Source organism: Daucus carota, chromosome 9 (assembly GCF_001625215.2).
Source record: "Daucus carota subsp. sativus chromosome 9, DH1 v3.0, whole genome shotgun sequence".
Lineage (NCBI taxonomy): Eukaryota > Viridiplantae > Streptophyta > Magnoliopsida > Apiales > Apiaceae > Daucus > Daucus carota.
In genome coordinates, this window is record NC_030389.2 from 16,116,560 (window position 1) to 16,133,385 (window position 16,826).

The window sequence follows — 16,826 nt, forward strand, 5'->3', positions numbered from 1 at the left end:
GATACCAATTGGGACATGGTGCATAATAGACTTCAAGTTCAAGGTGCCAAGAGTATAGACGAGGTATTGTTTTCCAATATTAGAAGCCAGGCTATGGTGAGTAAAGATTATGAAAATGTGGTTTTCACTTATAGCATGACCATGGAATTGATATAATTCTAAGCCATGTTAATCTATTTGGTTGTCCTAGAAAAAAGTTTCCTTCGGCAATGTCAATAACATGCAGTGCATTTCTCAAATAGGGACCATGTATTCTGAAGGAGGATTCAGTGGCGAGTTGTTGCTCAATTTTAAAAATGGTGAAGGAGATTCAGTTGGTGAGTTGTTGCTCAATCTTAGAAATTAGTATATTTGTCACACTACTTTTCTAACATATAAGAAAATTTTAACAACTAAATGATATAATTTTTATTGCTAAATATTGAAGTAATGGTTTTATATTTGAAGGACATGTCGAGATTGATTTCTATCATTTACCAGACACAATATGCACAAAAAATATCCAGATGAAAATAATAATTGAAACATAGTCAGAGTTTTGTTCTCTTATTTATGTGTGCATTACATAAAAATAATATTAAGAGAAATAACACAACTGGTTTATACCGGGATTTCCAACAAATAAACTTGATGGCTAATAAAATTGATAGATGGATCATGTTCAAGAGAAAACCATCAGAGAGAGAACCCGTAGACACTTACCTTATTTTTGTATTAGTTAGGGTTCTGTAGCAGAACTTCACATGCAAAAAATGTTAATATCTATGTATTATATTTTAAAATCATTTTTGAACACACACAACGATGAAAAAACATGAAAAAAACATGTATTTAGAGATGGATCCTAAAAATCTATTTAAAATTTAGGGTTCTGCAGCAGAACCTTAGTGGTTCCATGGTTCTATCTTAAGGAATGGTTCTCTCTTAAGCGCGACCCTTAATTGGATATTATAAAATAATCAAAATTTTGAAAATTATAGTAAATGGAATTCTACCTTACAGTCTTTTGCATAAGTTATTAGAAAATTTTGAAAATTTTGAAAATTTTGAAACTTATGCTAGTTATTAGAACTTATATTAATACATGGAATGTTTTACACGAACTTGAAATAGCCCAAACAAATAAAAGTTTACCTGTTTGTACATGAAAGGATACACGGAAGATCAGCCGACAGATAGATTGCAAACAGAAGAGAGAGTAAAAGAGCCGAGAGCCAAAAAAAAAAGCTACAAGTGTTGGCTTTCAGCTTCTGGACAAAATCTCCTCAAATAAGTTAGTTGGCTTATTTACCCAAACGACATGCAAGATATTAGAAGTACTTCCAAAGCCAAGAAGCCGGAATTCTTCTTTCCCCAAACACCCACAATGTTCTTCCTATGTTTTTGTCTTGCGTAAATAATTTGCATCTAGCATCTATACCAGATGTTGAAGCACAGACCGTTTCTTCCATAGAAATAACATACCAGAATATGTAATACCAGTATAGCTTGTATAAAAGAGAATGAAGATGATCTTCAGATCTATTTCATATTAAGCTAAAGCTTTATCTCAGATTGTCATTATGCAGCACATAAGATTAAATGAAAATTCTAAAGCAAATAGACAACTAAGAATGAAGAATGCAAACATTTTGCAGTGCAATAATGTTTTATGTGATCTATATCCTAGCACAAGCTCGAAGCTCATAACTAGAACCAGAAGCCTGTAGAATTGAAATTGTGGCTGTATCAAGGACCAGTCACTATGAATAAATATAATTTCACATCAATAAATAAATTAATAGAAGTGATCACTGGTGCAGTGGGTTGGCATAAGAATCTTCGTATACACACATAGACAACGTAGCTTACATACTTGAACAAAATACAGGCAAACACTACATCAACTAAGCAACCACGTTAATTTTCCACTATTTTCAGACAAACAAAAGGCTACACCAATGTGAATATAGATTCAGTATCTCTTTGGCCCCTCGGTTAATTTTTTTTTATTTTGCTTTGAACTTACTTGGACGTACTTGGAGCCTGAGGTCGCATGATTTCAGAAAGGAACAAAGCAGGCACCAGCTTGATCAGTGCTCGTCAATTCAGAACAGGGCAATGGGCTGACTTGACTAGCAGTTCCACTAACATCAGAACACTTCCACGGAAGATTTCTAGTTCCAGTGGCACCATTAAGGTGGATATTTGAAAGGCATATACCAGTAAATGGAGCATTTTTCAGACCTTGTATAAGACCTGCCTGCAGAACCTTTTCTCCCCAAACATTGTTGATTACGACATTCTTCAGAACAGGGAGAGCATTTGGGTTATAATTTTCGTCAGGATGATCTCCAACATCACCTGCAATTTTTATTCCCTTGCGTACATTTTCCATATAAACACTGGATACTGTAATGTTTCTTATGACCCCTCCTCTACCAATGTTTGTCTTCAAGTGTATGCCAACTCCCATGTTGAAGAGACTTACGTGCTCGGCTAAAACATTTTCTACACCACCAGATGTTTCACTTCCAACTGCTATTCCAGCAAATGGGGAAGATCCTGTTAACCTCCTAATAGTGATGAACTTGCTAGGACGACCATAAGCTATTCCATACTCATCCCAGCCACTTTTCACAGCTACAAGGTCATCGCCTGTAGAGATGTACGAGTCCTCAATGCAAACATGAGAGCTAGAATCTGCATTATAAGGGAAAATTCAATAATGACAAAAAGAACTTGATATTTAACAAAATAAAAACCTTCTATGGAAATATAACAATAATACTGTGAATTTGCCCTTCTGATTTTAGAATAAGAACTTAAAATTATAAAGCATTTGTTATGATATTATAGTCTCAACTTCAAGATATCTCTGGACACACGATGTGTGGTGAGTACTCCAAGACCAATATTCTAGGAAAGCCAATGCTTTGCAATTGTAAGTTTCTTTAACTTCATTAAACTCAGAGGAACATCCACACTGACAGAGGTGTGGTGCAATGACAGATTTACATCAAGCTAGAGTTCAGACTTAAAAGTTGCTGCCCTGGGGAGCTTTTATATACAAGACAGAGTTTTCCTATGATGTTGCATACTTGCATCTATGATCTATGAGAAGAGAAATGTACAAATAATATGCATTTCATATCAACAGATGTAAGTTATGTACCTGGATCGATCCCATCAGTGTTAGGAGAATCAGCTGGAGCCAATATGGTGACATATCTAATAACAACATTGCTGGAACAGGAGAAAAATATGTGTTAGTTCGTGTTTCGAAGTGGTTTCTTCAGAATAAGAATGTATAACACTACAGACACCGACAGTCAGACACGTACTCATTTAGCTACATGCAGAACTGCAGGGGTTACATAACTGTCTCATATGCCATTGCCATAGTTGGCTGTCCAGTTTGACTTTACAAATATATGGACCAAACTCAAAATACGAGTGAATGTGAGACACCTGCTAATTAAGGTACAAGGATATCTGCCATTTGGTTTTGCCATATAGTAGTTGAAATTAGGTAGTTAATTTTACACCATGAACAGAAGCATTCAGATCTAAGGACGAAATATGACAAATATTCTTATTTGTATTTCTTTGAGAGGAAAGTGATTGCAACAAAATACAAGTCAGGTTCGAAATTGACGTATAAAAAACATACATAAATACTGATCCATAAAGCTGAACTCTCTGTGTCTAGAACTAATAATAACATATACTGAAAGGTAAGTAGTTAGTACCTGCAGTATACAGGGTGAATGTTCCAAAACGGGGAATTCTTGAAAATCACATTGGAGATGATAATGTTTCTGGAATTCATGAGCTCAATTAGATTTGGTCTTGTAAACTGGAGGGTTCTCTGCCTCCACATGTTCCACCAGACATCACCTTGTCCGTCAATAGTACCGTTCTCACCTAAGAAAAACATAATTGGACTATTTAAGGGAGGCGTAAATTAGGCATACCAGCTTCCAAATCAGTCCCTTTTTCACTCGAGATTGAAATTGTGGATCACTAGGTAGCGTGTGTGCCATCAGTAAATATAAGATACTGGTACTGACCAGTAATAATTACATCATGAAGGCCATCTCCATGAATAAAGCTTACATATCTGTCACCAGGGCGCTCCCTACCTCTTCCATAAGAAGGCAAGGGAGCAATCAAGGGCCAATCATTCGTATCCTTCAGCATCAAGTTAAAAGAGAATAAATTAAAGAATTACTGGGAAAATAAGAGAAACTAAAAATTATGAGTAAATGACCAACAACTAAGGTTGCATGAATGAAATAAAAAACAATGTTCTTTCGAACAAATGTATTTAAAATTATTCTTTTTATTATTTTATCTATCTATTAATTCAAATTTCTGAGGGGTTGCGGCACTAATTTAACAAGTTCTCAGTGAAAATGAGCATTAGCCGGTGACAATCAGACATGCTAAGCTTACAAAATGCTTTATTCTATATGGAGGATCAACCAATATTCTGGCAACGACGACTATTTTACATTAAAGAATATTGAACGAAAAGTATCGGTGCTATTTGCTAACCTTCTATACAGTACTATTCTTCTAATAAAACAGAAGATACGACAGGTGCCTACAGTGCTTACTGAATAATAAATGGTGCAACTCTATTACAAAACAATATAATAAAATATATATACTAAGCATGCTCCTGCAGGAAACATATCATCCTGTGCGTTTTATGTTTTATCTCAACAGGCTGGCACACTATACTAGTACTACCCTTAATGGCTGTTCAACTGTCATGGTTGCTAATATTATAAATACCCTGCACATGGATAAAAGCCCCACCTAACTACAAAATTTGACCAATGTTTCCATAGGCACAAACGCTATACTCTTCACCGTTTATATTAAATGTCATTGCAAGTATATAGTCACAAAAATTTACTATGAATTACTCGACACAGCTAAATTTGTTTACATGAACGAAATACTCGTATACAAATAATTGCATCAAGCCATATGATTTGCAAAGAGTAAAAGAAAGAAGAACTGGTGATGCTACCTGTGTGGCCTTGATAACAGCCCCTTTAGCCAAGTAAAGAGTCATGTGACTAGTGAGATTAAAGCTCCCAGTGAGATACACCCCAGAAGGTATATACAAAAGTGTTCCACCTCTCCTCTTCAAATGCTGAATCCTATAAATGGCCTCACGAAATGCTTTGGTGTTCAATGTTTGTCCATCACCGACACCCCCAAAATCAGCAATCGAAATCTTATCATTCCGGTACACCATTGGAACCATTCCGGAACATGTTACCACTTCACCGCTCACTACCCTTGTCTCGATTAACATGAATAGAGCAGCAGCCAGTACAGCCACTGTTGTTTTCATCAATTTATACATTCTGCAATCGAACCCAACACAACCCGAACTCTCTATATATATATCGCGCTTTATGGAGAACAGTTTTTAGCGTGAGAATACCGAGATCCGAGAACTCCTGCAAAACAATACAACATTCAAAAACTGAAAATTTTCAAAAACAATTGTTCTTGATGTTCTTAAAAACAAAATGTTCTCACCCGAATCACCCACTATATATATATATGTAGTGAACAATGTTAACAACCCCTACCAAATTTTTTATAATCTGCAGCAGAGTTAAGCAAAAACAATAAAAGGGGTTAGTGAAAAACAAACAAGAAAAATTCAAAACATACTTTTACAAGATTGTGTAGTCTTAATGAGGCTAGTAAAGCAAAATATACCAAATGCAAATGAAGATGTTCCAAAGGGAAAGCTCCAAACAGAAATTTAATGAGTTAAAGTGATGAACATATGCATTATTAGAATATAATATCGACTTAGAACCTGAGATAGTTGAAGAGATCCAATGGCGAGTTTGGTAAGAAAAGATTTGTCTACAAGTGATTGTCCAGAGAGTGGAGTTGCAGTGGAGATGAGTTTATAAAAATGTGTGTGTGTGTGTGTGTGTGATTCAATAAGTGATGGAGGAGGAAAATAGTTCCAAGCTTGCAATGGCGTGACGTGTAAGCCGACACTCCAGCCTGTTCCTGTCTCTTCCCCTCGTTATTAGCTTTCTTTTCCTTTTGTTTTCTCTTCTCTTTTTTTTTTTCAAGGGCCAGAATTGTCAAGAGCATCCGATCTGACCCTTAAATAAATCAATAATAAATAATAATAGTCTTAAATCTGTGCACGAATGTATTAAATTTTTAAAGAGTTTCTAAAAGTTCATTGGAGATCTCATCTACTCTTATATATAAAAGGCGAACCAAGGGCAAAATATGCCAAGAAATTGGTTGCGAAATGACGTAAATATCCTTATAAAATTGAAAATTACAGTTCTGCCATCACAGCTATACCATCGCTTCTCACATGTTTTTGCGCCTTATTTCGATTACCATCACATAGCGAGGCTGAAATGAAAGGGTCATGGAGGTTCACCTGATTCAACACCAAACATAGCCAACTGCTAAGGTTGTAGTTCAATTCCTGTTCTGCCTTGTGTCCCGTGGGTCTCAGCTGTTCGCGGACTGTAAATCGAGTGGTTGTTGGCAAATTCGTGATTTGGGAAGGAGGATTCGGGTGTAGCAAAGGTATGGCCTGCTTCACGTTAATTAATTATTTATATCCATGTTTGTGCTCTTAGCTTGGGTTAGACACCGGTTGCTCTAGGTAGGGTTAATGCCATGACTTGATTTCTAACTGAGTAAAACACAAATAATAAAAGTCAGGGTGGGGTGTGTCATTTGTCCATTTGTTTTCCAAAGTATGCTGCACCAGGCTACTTTGTTATTCTCTGTTGTCTGCAAAAATTGGTTTCTTTAATTTAAAAAACAATTTAATATTTCGAATAGTTAGGTTTTTGTGTTGAAAAGGAGTGTGTTCTAACATATTTCGGGGTGAGCGAGAATCAAACCCGAACTTACATGAGACAATAATATTTTGAAATGAGCGAGAATCGAACCTGGAACATATGAAGACAACAAGAGATAAGCTAGCACTTGGGTTGTCATAGTAAGCTATAATAGAACTAATAAGATCTCAGAGTGAGCGAGAAACGCACGTGGACCTAGCTGACATGACAAGAGATAAATCTGTATGACTTTAGTTGCCTGTGAAAACCTTAGTTTCACTATTTTGGTGTAATTTAGGCTGAGGCGAAAAATGAAAAAGAAAAAAATGGGTGGCCACCAGAAGCAGGATACCTAAAGAAAAAGGTGTAAATGTAGTGGGAGTGACCAGGTTTATGACAATCTTAGCTCCTAACCACCAAGGTGGACTCATCTGCTCCATCTTGTGCTCTAGCTTGGGACACCCATTATAATTGTAGGTACCCTAGAATTGTTTGAATTATTTAACCAGATTGTGTTTGTAAAATATTTTTGGGAAGGGGTTTAAAGCTCCTGTGGCAGCAAGCTTTCTGTTGATAAATGAAGACTTCGATAAAAGAGCATCTGCTTGCCAATTTCAGTAATTGTTTGGCGCAGTAAATGATTTAGGTTGTGTTGGAAGGAGAGTAATTTTCCGGTCCAGTGGGTAAGTTTTCCTTGTGTGCGGGTTAAGCCACTGTATCGACAGCCCTGATCGCATAAGCAGGGATTAACACGATGCAAGAGATTTGTGAGAACCTGGCCATCTTTCATGTATATTTTTACTTAAAGAATGCAGTGGGTTTATATAGCTGGGGCTGGCCTAATCTGTATTCTGTTTTTGGAACTCTTGGAGAAAAGTTTGTAGTTCTAGTGTGTTACATATTTAGGCATTCAGAACCCATCAATCTAAAACGCTAAGGTGTAAGATAATAAGCGTCAAGTAGTGAATCTTGTGCTATATTTCAAAACTCTCCTTATTCGAATCTCATTTTTTGATTTGGAGAGTGGAACACTGACTCTCATCTTTGAAGCATTTCATATTTCTACAATTAGTTTAAGAGTAATTGACAATTTGCACCCCACAACTTAGGTGGTTTTTGCGATTTGGTCATGATTTTATAATGTTGGCAGTATGCAACCCACAACTTATAATTCTTAAACAAAGTACAACCCATTCTCTAACTTCCGTTACAAGATAACGGTCAATATCCATTGACCAGTTATCTCTAATACTCTTTGTAATAAAACTGCTAAGAAAATGAAAAAATAAAATTGATAGACATCGAAAATAATTCCTATTTATTATTGGATTATTAAAAGGCCCAGAAAATTAAAATCCCAATTAGTAAGGGCGTGAAACCTGATTTATTAATTACTTTAGTAATTCAACTAAGAATCCCTCAGAAGAATCTGAGCTTCAGAGTTCTACAATAGAAACTCTTTAAATTAATAAACGCTCTAATATAATAAATTTCTCTGGTCCTGACATAATTAATTTATAGAGTTTTTACTATATATGGATTCTAACTCTCAGCTCTTTTTGTATCCTGTTTATTTTTCTTGATTTGCTAATAGCTTAGATTTATCCTCAATTTTATAATCACTGCTCGGATCAAAATCTCAAAAATCTGACTGGATTTCCATTCATTATTTTTCCGTTCTGGTTATGAATAAATTATCTAAAAATTATTATGGAACTTTTTATTTTTACTCATTTATGCATTCTCTACCTTTATAAGGCAAAAATCGCTATTCATAAATCACTCAAAATCCTTATAAAATCTGTACTTATTACTTTCAATATCCCATAGTAATTAGGAATTATTTCTTACCTCTATCAGTTTCGTTTTTTATGTTTCTGAGTAGTTTTATTACAAAAGGTACTAGAGATAACCGGTTAATGGACGTTGACCGTTATCTTTTAACGGAAGCTAGAGAATGGGTTGTACTTTGTTTAAGAATTATAAATTGTGGGTTGCATACTGCCAACATTATAAAATCATGACCAAATCGCAAAAACCACCTAAGTTGTGGGGTGCAAACTGTCAATTACTCTTAGTTTAAATACTAAATATGAAATATTCATTGATTATATAAATAAATATAAAAAAGTCTCATATTCAAAATAAATGTATTAAAACTAGACCAAATCAAATAACTTTCATTTATTTTGTTTGAACTTTAACGACAAATAGAGATGTTCTGTTTAATCAAACTATCAAAGAACTAAATATATCCAATACTAATTTTAATGATATTAATTAGTACATAGATAACAAAATGCACCATAAAAAATAAAAATATTCTTATAGCATCAGACAACAGCATGTTATTATAACATAAATGTTCCCACGTGGTATTATAACATAAATGTTCCTGATAGATGACATGTTATAGAGAAATGTGTCTATAATTTTGATTATTGCTAAAAATAATAATCAACGATTAAGCTCACAAAGTTACTGATTCAATAACTATGTTTGGAATATGTAGATAAAGAGGGAAATTGGCACATGAAATCTACTCAGATATCTTAATGTGCTCCGGTGACACGAGGTTTGTTTCCTCTGTGGCCTTAACTATTATTTCCTCTTGATATTCCTTCAGAAAATCATGTTATTATAAGTACATACCACAAATTTCTGCATAGTTTCAGTTAGGCAGGTCATGCGACATTAAACGTGTAACCTCTATAATCTACTTATCTACTTGTATACTTATATATATTAAAGCAGAACCAGGGGCAAGTTTTGCCAACAAAATAGATGCGAAAGTACATAAAAACCCCTCCCAGACTTGAAATTACAGCATTGCCATGACTTTTTATCTACGAGACAACGTTTCTTGTGCTTCATTAAGATAAAATGGTAGCAGTTTCGACGAATCCCTTGACTGAGTGTTGCGATAGAATACTTCAGGTGGGTTAAGTTTAATTCAGCTTCAGTTGTTTAGGTTGGATTTTAGGGGGTTGTGTATGTTGGATTTTAGGTTGTGGAGAAAGGGCTTGAATTTCATTGTGATGAGGATAAAGAAGTTCAAGGGATAAAGCTTTTGTAGACGTGTCGTGTGTTTCGCGGGCCAGTGGAAGAGGGATCTTTGACGGCCGGCCAGAGTTATTTAGGTATTTTTATTTGATCTTGTCAATAGTGTTACAAGATATGTGCCATTAGCTATTTTATATGTTGTAATTTATGTGTTGTGCTGCTAGAATCTGGTGTTCGGTTAAGCTTTTGGTCCTTAAAAAGTTAAAATCTTCTGTAGGTATTGAGGCTGTGTTTTATTGTTTTTCTCTTTTGATTTTGCGTGACTGATATGGTGTTTATGAGTGTGTCGTTAGGGCTGAGGTTTATTGGTAAGGTATTACGAGATTCTTGCTAGATTAGTTATGAGGAAATTGAGATATCATGATGTTGCTAATCAAGGTTTTGATGAGTGGACAATTGCAAAGGCCCTCACTTTGTGTGATGTCTTTGTCTAATGTTGATGTCACTCATCCATTTCTCACTCTGCCTTGACAACATGTTGAAATCTATATGCTTGTGCATTTGACGCAGCGAGAACATGATATGTTGATGAATAAAGAGCTAAGAACATGATATTGTTCGAGCTAAGAATCTTAAGGTCGGGAGAGAGATTAAAATATGCTGGTTAAATGGATGCCTACAGTTCTCTGTTCCAGAATGGCAGGTTCAGGCAGTGACACCATTGTAGGATGTTGCACCACTAATTCATGACCGCTAACCTATTACAAAGGTTTTGACATTATCGAGTGTCGATACTAATCATCCATTTCTCCCCTTGGCACGCAGATCAGTCGAAGATCATAAAAGTGCTGTGGTGTGCATGATACAGAGTTTTAGCCTTGAGTACTTCTAATTCACTCGCTGTAAGCAAATTGAATTTATTAAGTGTGGGAACTTGACAGGAGATATACACATTATAACCTTGTATCAGCTATATTATAATGTGATACATTCAACATTCGATCCATACTAATTACGATTTGTGTAGTGAGTATTCAACACAGAGGCAATTCTTCCCTGTATCAAAGTTGTATCGGTATTATATTATGACTGCATTAAGGTTATACCAAGATAAAATTGTGACTGTATTATAAGATTCCACGGCTAATGATTCTGGAACAAGAATGTTTAGTAGAATCTTAAGTGCCTGATTGTACAGCCTTGTAGTTTCAAATTTCAAGATTTTCTTTCCTTTACAAAGCTAAATTTACAAATTATAGTGGGTTGCTGGATGTAATTAGTTTATTAGTCCCCTTTTTGCTTGTCTCAATATAATTTGCTTATACAGTGTTGTAGAGTATCCTTGGATGGTTATGTTTTTGGTCATGTCATAATATTATATTAGACATGTATAAATTTCTCATGCAATGAAATAAGAGATGTTATGATAATATTTGTTATTGCATTTTGCATTTTGAGGTATAATGTGCGATTTGAGGTTTAAGTTGTACTTTCACTTTATATTAACTAAATGTTTTTGTTTTTCTAGGGATGAAGAGTGAGCTCCCTCACTTCAGTGCTCTGGATCTTCTATGCCGCATCCGTTGACAAAGTAGTTAATGGCACATGTTATGAAAGCAAGGAAGGAAAGTGTATGCCATGATCTCTACCTCAGCTGTAGCTCAAAGACAGAGACTACTGAGAAATGATGCAAATTAAATCCTACTCTGTAATCCACATATTTTTTGTAAAAAAAAAGGGACCCGTGTACAATGGTCTCCTTCAACAACTGCATGCCACAAGCAATATTACATCCTATACTGCAATGTACATGCAATTTTACATTGTTAGAGTAGTATGTGGTGCGGGCCTTGCATGGATTACCAACAAATGACAAAGTTTTTAAAAAATATTTATGCATTCATTTATTTTACAAGCATAAATATGCTTAACAAAAAAATTTAGGGCGATTTCCTATGTTTAAAAGTTGAAATCTAGAAATGCCCGTGCAAGGCACGGGCTATTATGCTAGTTTTTGTTTTAGTACTTTAAATTTGAAGTTAAGAGCTTGTTCAGAGAGATTAGTTTTTTTTGCCCCTGCTACGCACACGGGTATTAATTCTTTGATTTTTTTTTCTCAACTTAACCTATACTTTCTGTTTTGATTAACCCCAAATCTGACGGGTAATCGGCGCGGTCAAACTACTTATTATGAGTTTTTAAGTTATAAAATTTATAAACGTGTTTATTAGCATTTTGGCCCGTGCTACGCATACGGGTATGATTTTTTGTTTTTTTTTACCTAGTTAACCTATAATTTTTTTATTATTAAACAGTATGATATGAGATATAAGTTATGAAAAGCACGTATGTAAGAGTCAAAATATTCGAGTTACGTTATTGGTGATCAGTACGTTGTAGATGTTAAAGATAATATTGATGTGCTAGAAAATATGTTTTTAAATCGCAAGCGCACGATCACCGTTTTAATATTTATGATTCGATCCACAGAGATTAAAATTATTTTCGCAATACTTTTATTTCTTAACCTAGGCGAATTAGAACTAATTGAGAAGTTGAGGGTTTATTAATCTTAAATCTTAAATTTCGAAATCAATCTAATTAATTATCACTTAAATGCAGTGTTATAAAAGTCGGCGATTAATCGGGATTAATCGCCGATTAATCACTGTTCGGTCGGCCACCGTCTCGATTAAGCGTTAATCGGTGAAAAAATCGTTTTTTCTGAAAATCGGGATTAATCGGTCAAAAGTCGGGATTAATCGGAAAAAATCGATCAAAAATCGGTGAATTTAAAAAAATTTAAAAAAATTGAAAAATTTTTAAAATTTTAAATTTAATTTTAAATAAAATAAAAGGCACAGAAAGACAAAACACATAAATTTTAAATTTGTTTTTATTACGTTTCACTTTTTTAATATTAACTTCCAAACTCTAATTACTTAAATTTGCAATATATATTTCTTAGCAGATTGAATCAAATATATGAGATGACTAGGCTTGTATATGTATATAAAGGCATGTTTTGGGTTATAAAAAATCATTACTCTTTTGATTTTATATGATTATAAATTTATACTATATATAATTTTATAAATATATATATATAATTTAAAAATAATATTAAATTGATTACGATTAATGATCCGATTAATCACTCCGATTAATCGCTGGACGGTGCCCTCACCGACTAAGTCCGATTCCCGCTTTTTACAACACTGCTTAAATGTAGTAATTGAATTAAGAATCACAGATTAGCACAAATTAACGTAACAAAAACCACTACTCATTGCGACAGGGAATACAAAACTAAGAAAGCAAAACAAATGGCTCCTTCAAATTACTGACCACCCCGAACAAAATCTTTACAAAACTAACCACCTTTTTTTTCACTTCACAAAACTAACCACCCTAATTCATAATCATCTCGGGCGAACACACTTGGAAACATTTTTTTCTTGTAAGCCCCTGGGAGGGCGAACAACACGAGCAAGCACAGTAGTGTTCACCCCTGGCTCGGGCGAACATAACTACACGTCTGTGACGTGTCCGGCCCATTGAGGGGCGGCCACGTGTCCGACCACAACACAAAACCAGCCCCAACCTCCTTCTTCTTCACTTCTTCAGCCGACTCCTCCAAAAACAGTTGTAAACATACTTTGCAAGCTTCGATTTATAGCAGAAAGGGTGGTCCGAGACAGAGAAAAACGGAAAAAGGGTGCTTGCTTTGCCACTTTCACCGGATCAATTAATCAATTTCACCCATTTTCAAGGTTTTTTCACCATTATCAATCTCATCAAATTGCATGCATGTATTTTTATAAATTTTATAATGATTGTTCTTAGTTGCTAGTAGATACAAATTATATGACAAGCTTGATTAGTAATTTTGTATGATGATTTATAATGAATGTTGTTAGTTGGTATTTTGTTAGTAGATTATGTTAATTTTAGAAATTAGGTTAGTAGATTAAATTTAGAAATTAGGTTAGTAGATTAAATTTGGGTGTTTTACGTTAAAAAATAGAATAAAAATAAGCAATCTCACATTTTCGAATTTAATTTGAATTATTTTGAATTTTGGAATTAAAAATTGGAATTATTTCGAATTTTGGAATTAAAAAAATATTAATAGAAATAGGAATTATTATGAATTTTTGATTTAATTAAAATAATTTTCGAATTTAATAACAAATATTGCATAAAAAATTAAAAATTAGATCTCATATTTTGAATGAATTAAAAATTAGACTTGATTAGTAATTTGTTTGATAATTTATAATGGGTTTTGTTAGTTGGTATTTGGTAGTAGCTTATGTTGGTGATAATTTTAGTTTAGATTAGTAGTTGGTGATGATTGTTGTTGATTAGTAGTGGTAGTGATAATTTTAGTTTAGATTAGTAGTTGGTGATGATTATTGTATTATTTACGTTAAGAGTAGATTAAATATAATAAATTTAATTTTAGCTTTATTGAATTTAATGAAATTAAATTAAATCGAATTTAAAAGTAAACTTGACACCATTAAATTAAATAGATTAGTAGTTGGTGATGATTGTTGTATTATTTACGTTAAGAGTAGATTAAATATAATCAATTTAATTTTAGCTTTTATTGAATTTAATGAAATTAAATTAAATCGAATTTAAAAGTAAACTTGACACCATTAAATTAAATAGATTAGTAGTTGGTGATGATTGTTGTTGATTAGTAGTGGTAGTGCTAATTTTAGTTTAGATTAGTAGTTTAAATTAAGTAGTGGTAGTGCTAATTTTAATTTAAATTATACAATGTTATATTATTCCAATAAATAAAAAAAATCAGATTTTTAAAAATAGTTAGAGATAATTATTTCGAATTTAAAATTAAGTAGAAGAAAATATAATATAAAATATAATATAAAATATAATATAAAATAAAAAAATCATATTTGTAAAATTAGTTAGACATAATTACAATTAAAATTAAAATCACAATGTTATATTATTACAATTAAAATGAAAATTATTTCGAATATTGGATTTAATGAAACAATTTCAAATTTAATAACAAATATTTTGAATTTAATTTCGCAGATGGATGTCGGTCGTTCTGGTCCCGGACCTTTAGACGGGAGTTTGTTGACATTACAGTCTGTGCACAGGTCTCAGGTTGTGTGGGACAACATAGAGGTAAACTCCTTCTTTAGTGCAATTTTTTTTACATTTGTATGAGTCTGTAGCCTATAGGGACTAATATTTTGTGCACTACAATTATTTCAGCCACCCCCTGATTTCAGATTGAGGACAAACTTTGGGGAGTATTGGAAGCAAGTTCGAGCCCACAGACCGCATCAGATGATCATGGATGCAATCAGGGATTTAGGATTTGATTGCATATTTAGGCTGGGACAGTTCAAGCACGACAGGGGTTTGATTACAGCCTTTATCGAGAGATGGCGTGGAGAGACGCACACCTTCCACCTGCCGTTCGGAGAGGCCACTATCACTCTTGAGGATGTGCATCACATTCTCGGGTTACCCACTGAGGGTGATCCACTCATCCTCCGTGGAGCGAGTACCAGCGTGGAGGAAAGGCGCGTGCTAGTAGGCGAATTTCTTGGGCTATTACCAGAAGCCAAGGACGATGTTAACCGAGGTGGTTTAAAGATCAAATGGCTTGTGGATAACTTCGGGTCTTGTGAGCGGTTGGAGCAGTTGGATCCAGAGGATATAGGTTATGGTGTACAGCTTACCTACCATATTCGGGCGCACCTACTATGCGTTATTGGATCATTGTTCCCCCACAGCAGCGGGAACCGCGTGCAGCTTGACCTTCTATGGTTAATGAGGGACATGGACCAGCTGCGTCGGTATAGCTGGGGTAGTGCTGTTCTTGGCTTCCTATACCAGAAGCTATGTTCTTCTAGCCCTACTATGCCCTGTCTCGCTTCTCGATACTCCAACAACCGCATCTCCGTAGCAAACTTCATCTTCTCCGCATCCCTTTCCATGGCAATTGAAACAAGTCTTCTCGTTTTTGTACAACTCCATTCTTCCATCCCGTCGTCAAGCTTTCTAGATTGTTTCTGCTTGTCCATGAGATGTTTTTAGTATGAGCAGATGAGAAGTTCGAGTATGTGTATGGCCTTAGTTCTAACTATATATAAACAAATTTACTCAATTATCACTTCAACTGATGACTAATCAATAAAATAATATCAATTCAATATTTACAAAACAACCCATTATATGTTCGCCCTCTCTTCGGGCGAACATAACTAATTAGCTTCTTTCAAATTATGCGATCAAATTATGTTCCAAAACATGGTTTTTAGGCCCCGAAAACCGGGTCCGGAAAGTCATTCTTAGTAAAACTGGCATATTTTGGTCATTTTCACGCATTACAAAAGTACACTTGTTTACGTTGATTTTTGTTAACCAACAAAATTGGGGGTGAAAGCACTCCAAATTATGATTTTTCGACCCCAGAAAATGGTCATAAAAGTCATTTTTCGACTCAAATTAGCTTATTTTTTGGCGTTTTGACGCATTTACAAAACTCCCTTCCCTATATTTTTTGATGAAATTTTTTGCTTCCCATCAAAATAGGGTGTGAAGACTATGGTAGGAAAAAATTTCATGAAGAAATGGTATCCGAAAATATGTTTTTTTGACTCGTGAAAGTGGTCTGAAAAATCAATATATTCGTGGAAAATGGTAGTTCTTTGCATTTTCAAGAATTTCAAAAAATGCCCTTATTCTATTAAAAAACGATCAAATTATGTTCCAAAACATGATTACAAAACTACACTTGATTTTTCAACCCCAGAAAATGCTCATAAAAGTCATTTTTCGACTCAAATTAGCTTATTTTTTGGCGTTTTGACGCATTTACAAAACTCCCTTCCCTATATTTTTTGATGAAATTTTTTGCTTCCCATCCAAATAGGGTGTGAAGACTATGGTAGGAAAAAATTTCATGAAGAAATGGTATCCGAAAAT

The 16,826-nt window shown here is 34.3% G+C and overlaps 2 protein-coding genes and 1 long non-coding RNA gene across 4 annotated transcripts; 2 read left to right on the forward strand and 1 right to left on the reverse strand.

Annotated features, from left to right (window-relative positions):
* Window positions 1-1,745: 1,745 nt before the first annotated feature.
* LOC108202523 (probable polygalacturonase) lies at window positions 1,746-6,119 on the reverse strand. Of its 2 annotated transcripts, XM_017370964.2 has the most exons (7): window positions 5,834-6,119; window positions 5,545-5,612; window positions 5,024-5,462; window positions 4,053-4,173; window positions 3,732-3,906; window positions 3,155-3,225; window positions 1,746-2,682 (listed from the first exon to the last, which is right to left on the reverse strand). In XM_017370964.2, exons 3-7 carry the CDS (start codon window positions 5,363-5,365, stop codon window positions 2,042-2,044), a joined length of 1,350 nt encoding a protein of 449 aa, XP_017226453.1. In that variant the 5' UTR covers window positions 5,366-5,462; window positions 5,545-5,612; window positions 5,834-6,119; the 3' UTR covers window positions 1,746-2,041. The 2 variants fall into 2 exon arrangements, with proteins under 2 accessions (XP_017226453.1, XP_063940025.1); XM_064083955.1 differs by lacking the exon at window positions 5,545-5,612 and having other exon boundaries at window positions 5,834-5,994.
* Window positions 6,120-6,263: 144 nt separating this feature from the next.
* LOC108202525 (uncharacterized) lies at window positions 6,264-11,671 on the forward strand. Its single transcript, XR_001803139.2, has 2 exons — window positions 6,264-6,579; window positions 11,371-11,671. It is a non-coding gene; the product is annotated as an uncharacterized LOC108202525 (long non-coding RNA).
* A 1,844-nt stretch (window positions 11,672-13,515) lies between these two features.
* LOC135149440 (protein MAIN-LIKE 1-like) lies at window positions 13,516-15,935 on the forward strand. The gene is made up of 3 exons (XM_064085165.1): window positions 13,516-13,615; window positions 14,919-15,014; window positions 15,105-15,935. The coding sequence occupies exons 2-3, from the start codon at window positions 14,919-14,921 to the stop codon at window positions 15,933-15,935; spliced, it is 927 nt and encodes a 308-aa protein (XP_063941235.1). The 5' UTR covers window positions 13,516-13,615.
* The last annotated feature ends 891 nt before the right edge of the window (window positions 15,936-16,826 follow it).

Excerpts from the sequence above, each read along its gene's own strand:
- LOC108202523 (XM_017370964.2), bottom strand. The coding sequence starts at position 5,365 with ATGTATAAATTGATGAAAACAACAGTGGCTGTACTGGCTGCTGCTCTA. Across the intron at positions 3,226-3,731 it reads ATTCACCCTGTATACTGCAG|CAATGTTGTTATTAGATATG; the intron begins GTACTAACTACT and ends CTCCTGTTCCAG. Across the intron at positions 2,683-3,154 it reads CACTGATGGGATCGATCCAG|ATTCTAGCTCTCATGTTTGC; the intron begins GTACATAACTTA and ends CTTATAATGCAG.
- LOC135149440 (XM_064085165.1), top strand. The coding sequence starts at position 14,919 with ATGGATGTCGGTCGTTCTGGTCCCGGACCTTTAGACGGGAGTTTGTTG. Across the intron at positions 15,015-15,104 it reads TTGTGTGGGACAACATAGAG|CCACCCCCTGATTTCAGATT; the intron begins GTAAACTCCTTC and ends CAATTATTTCAG.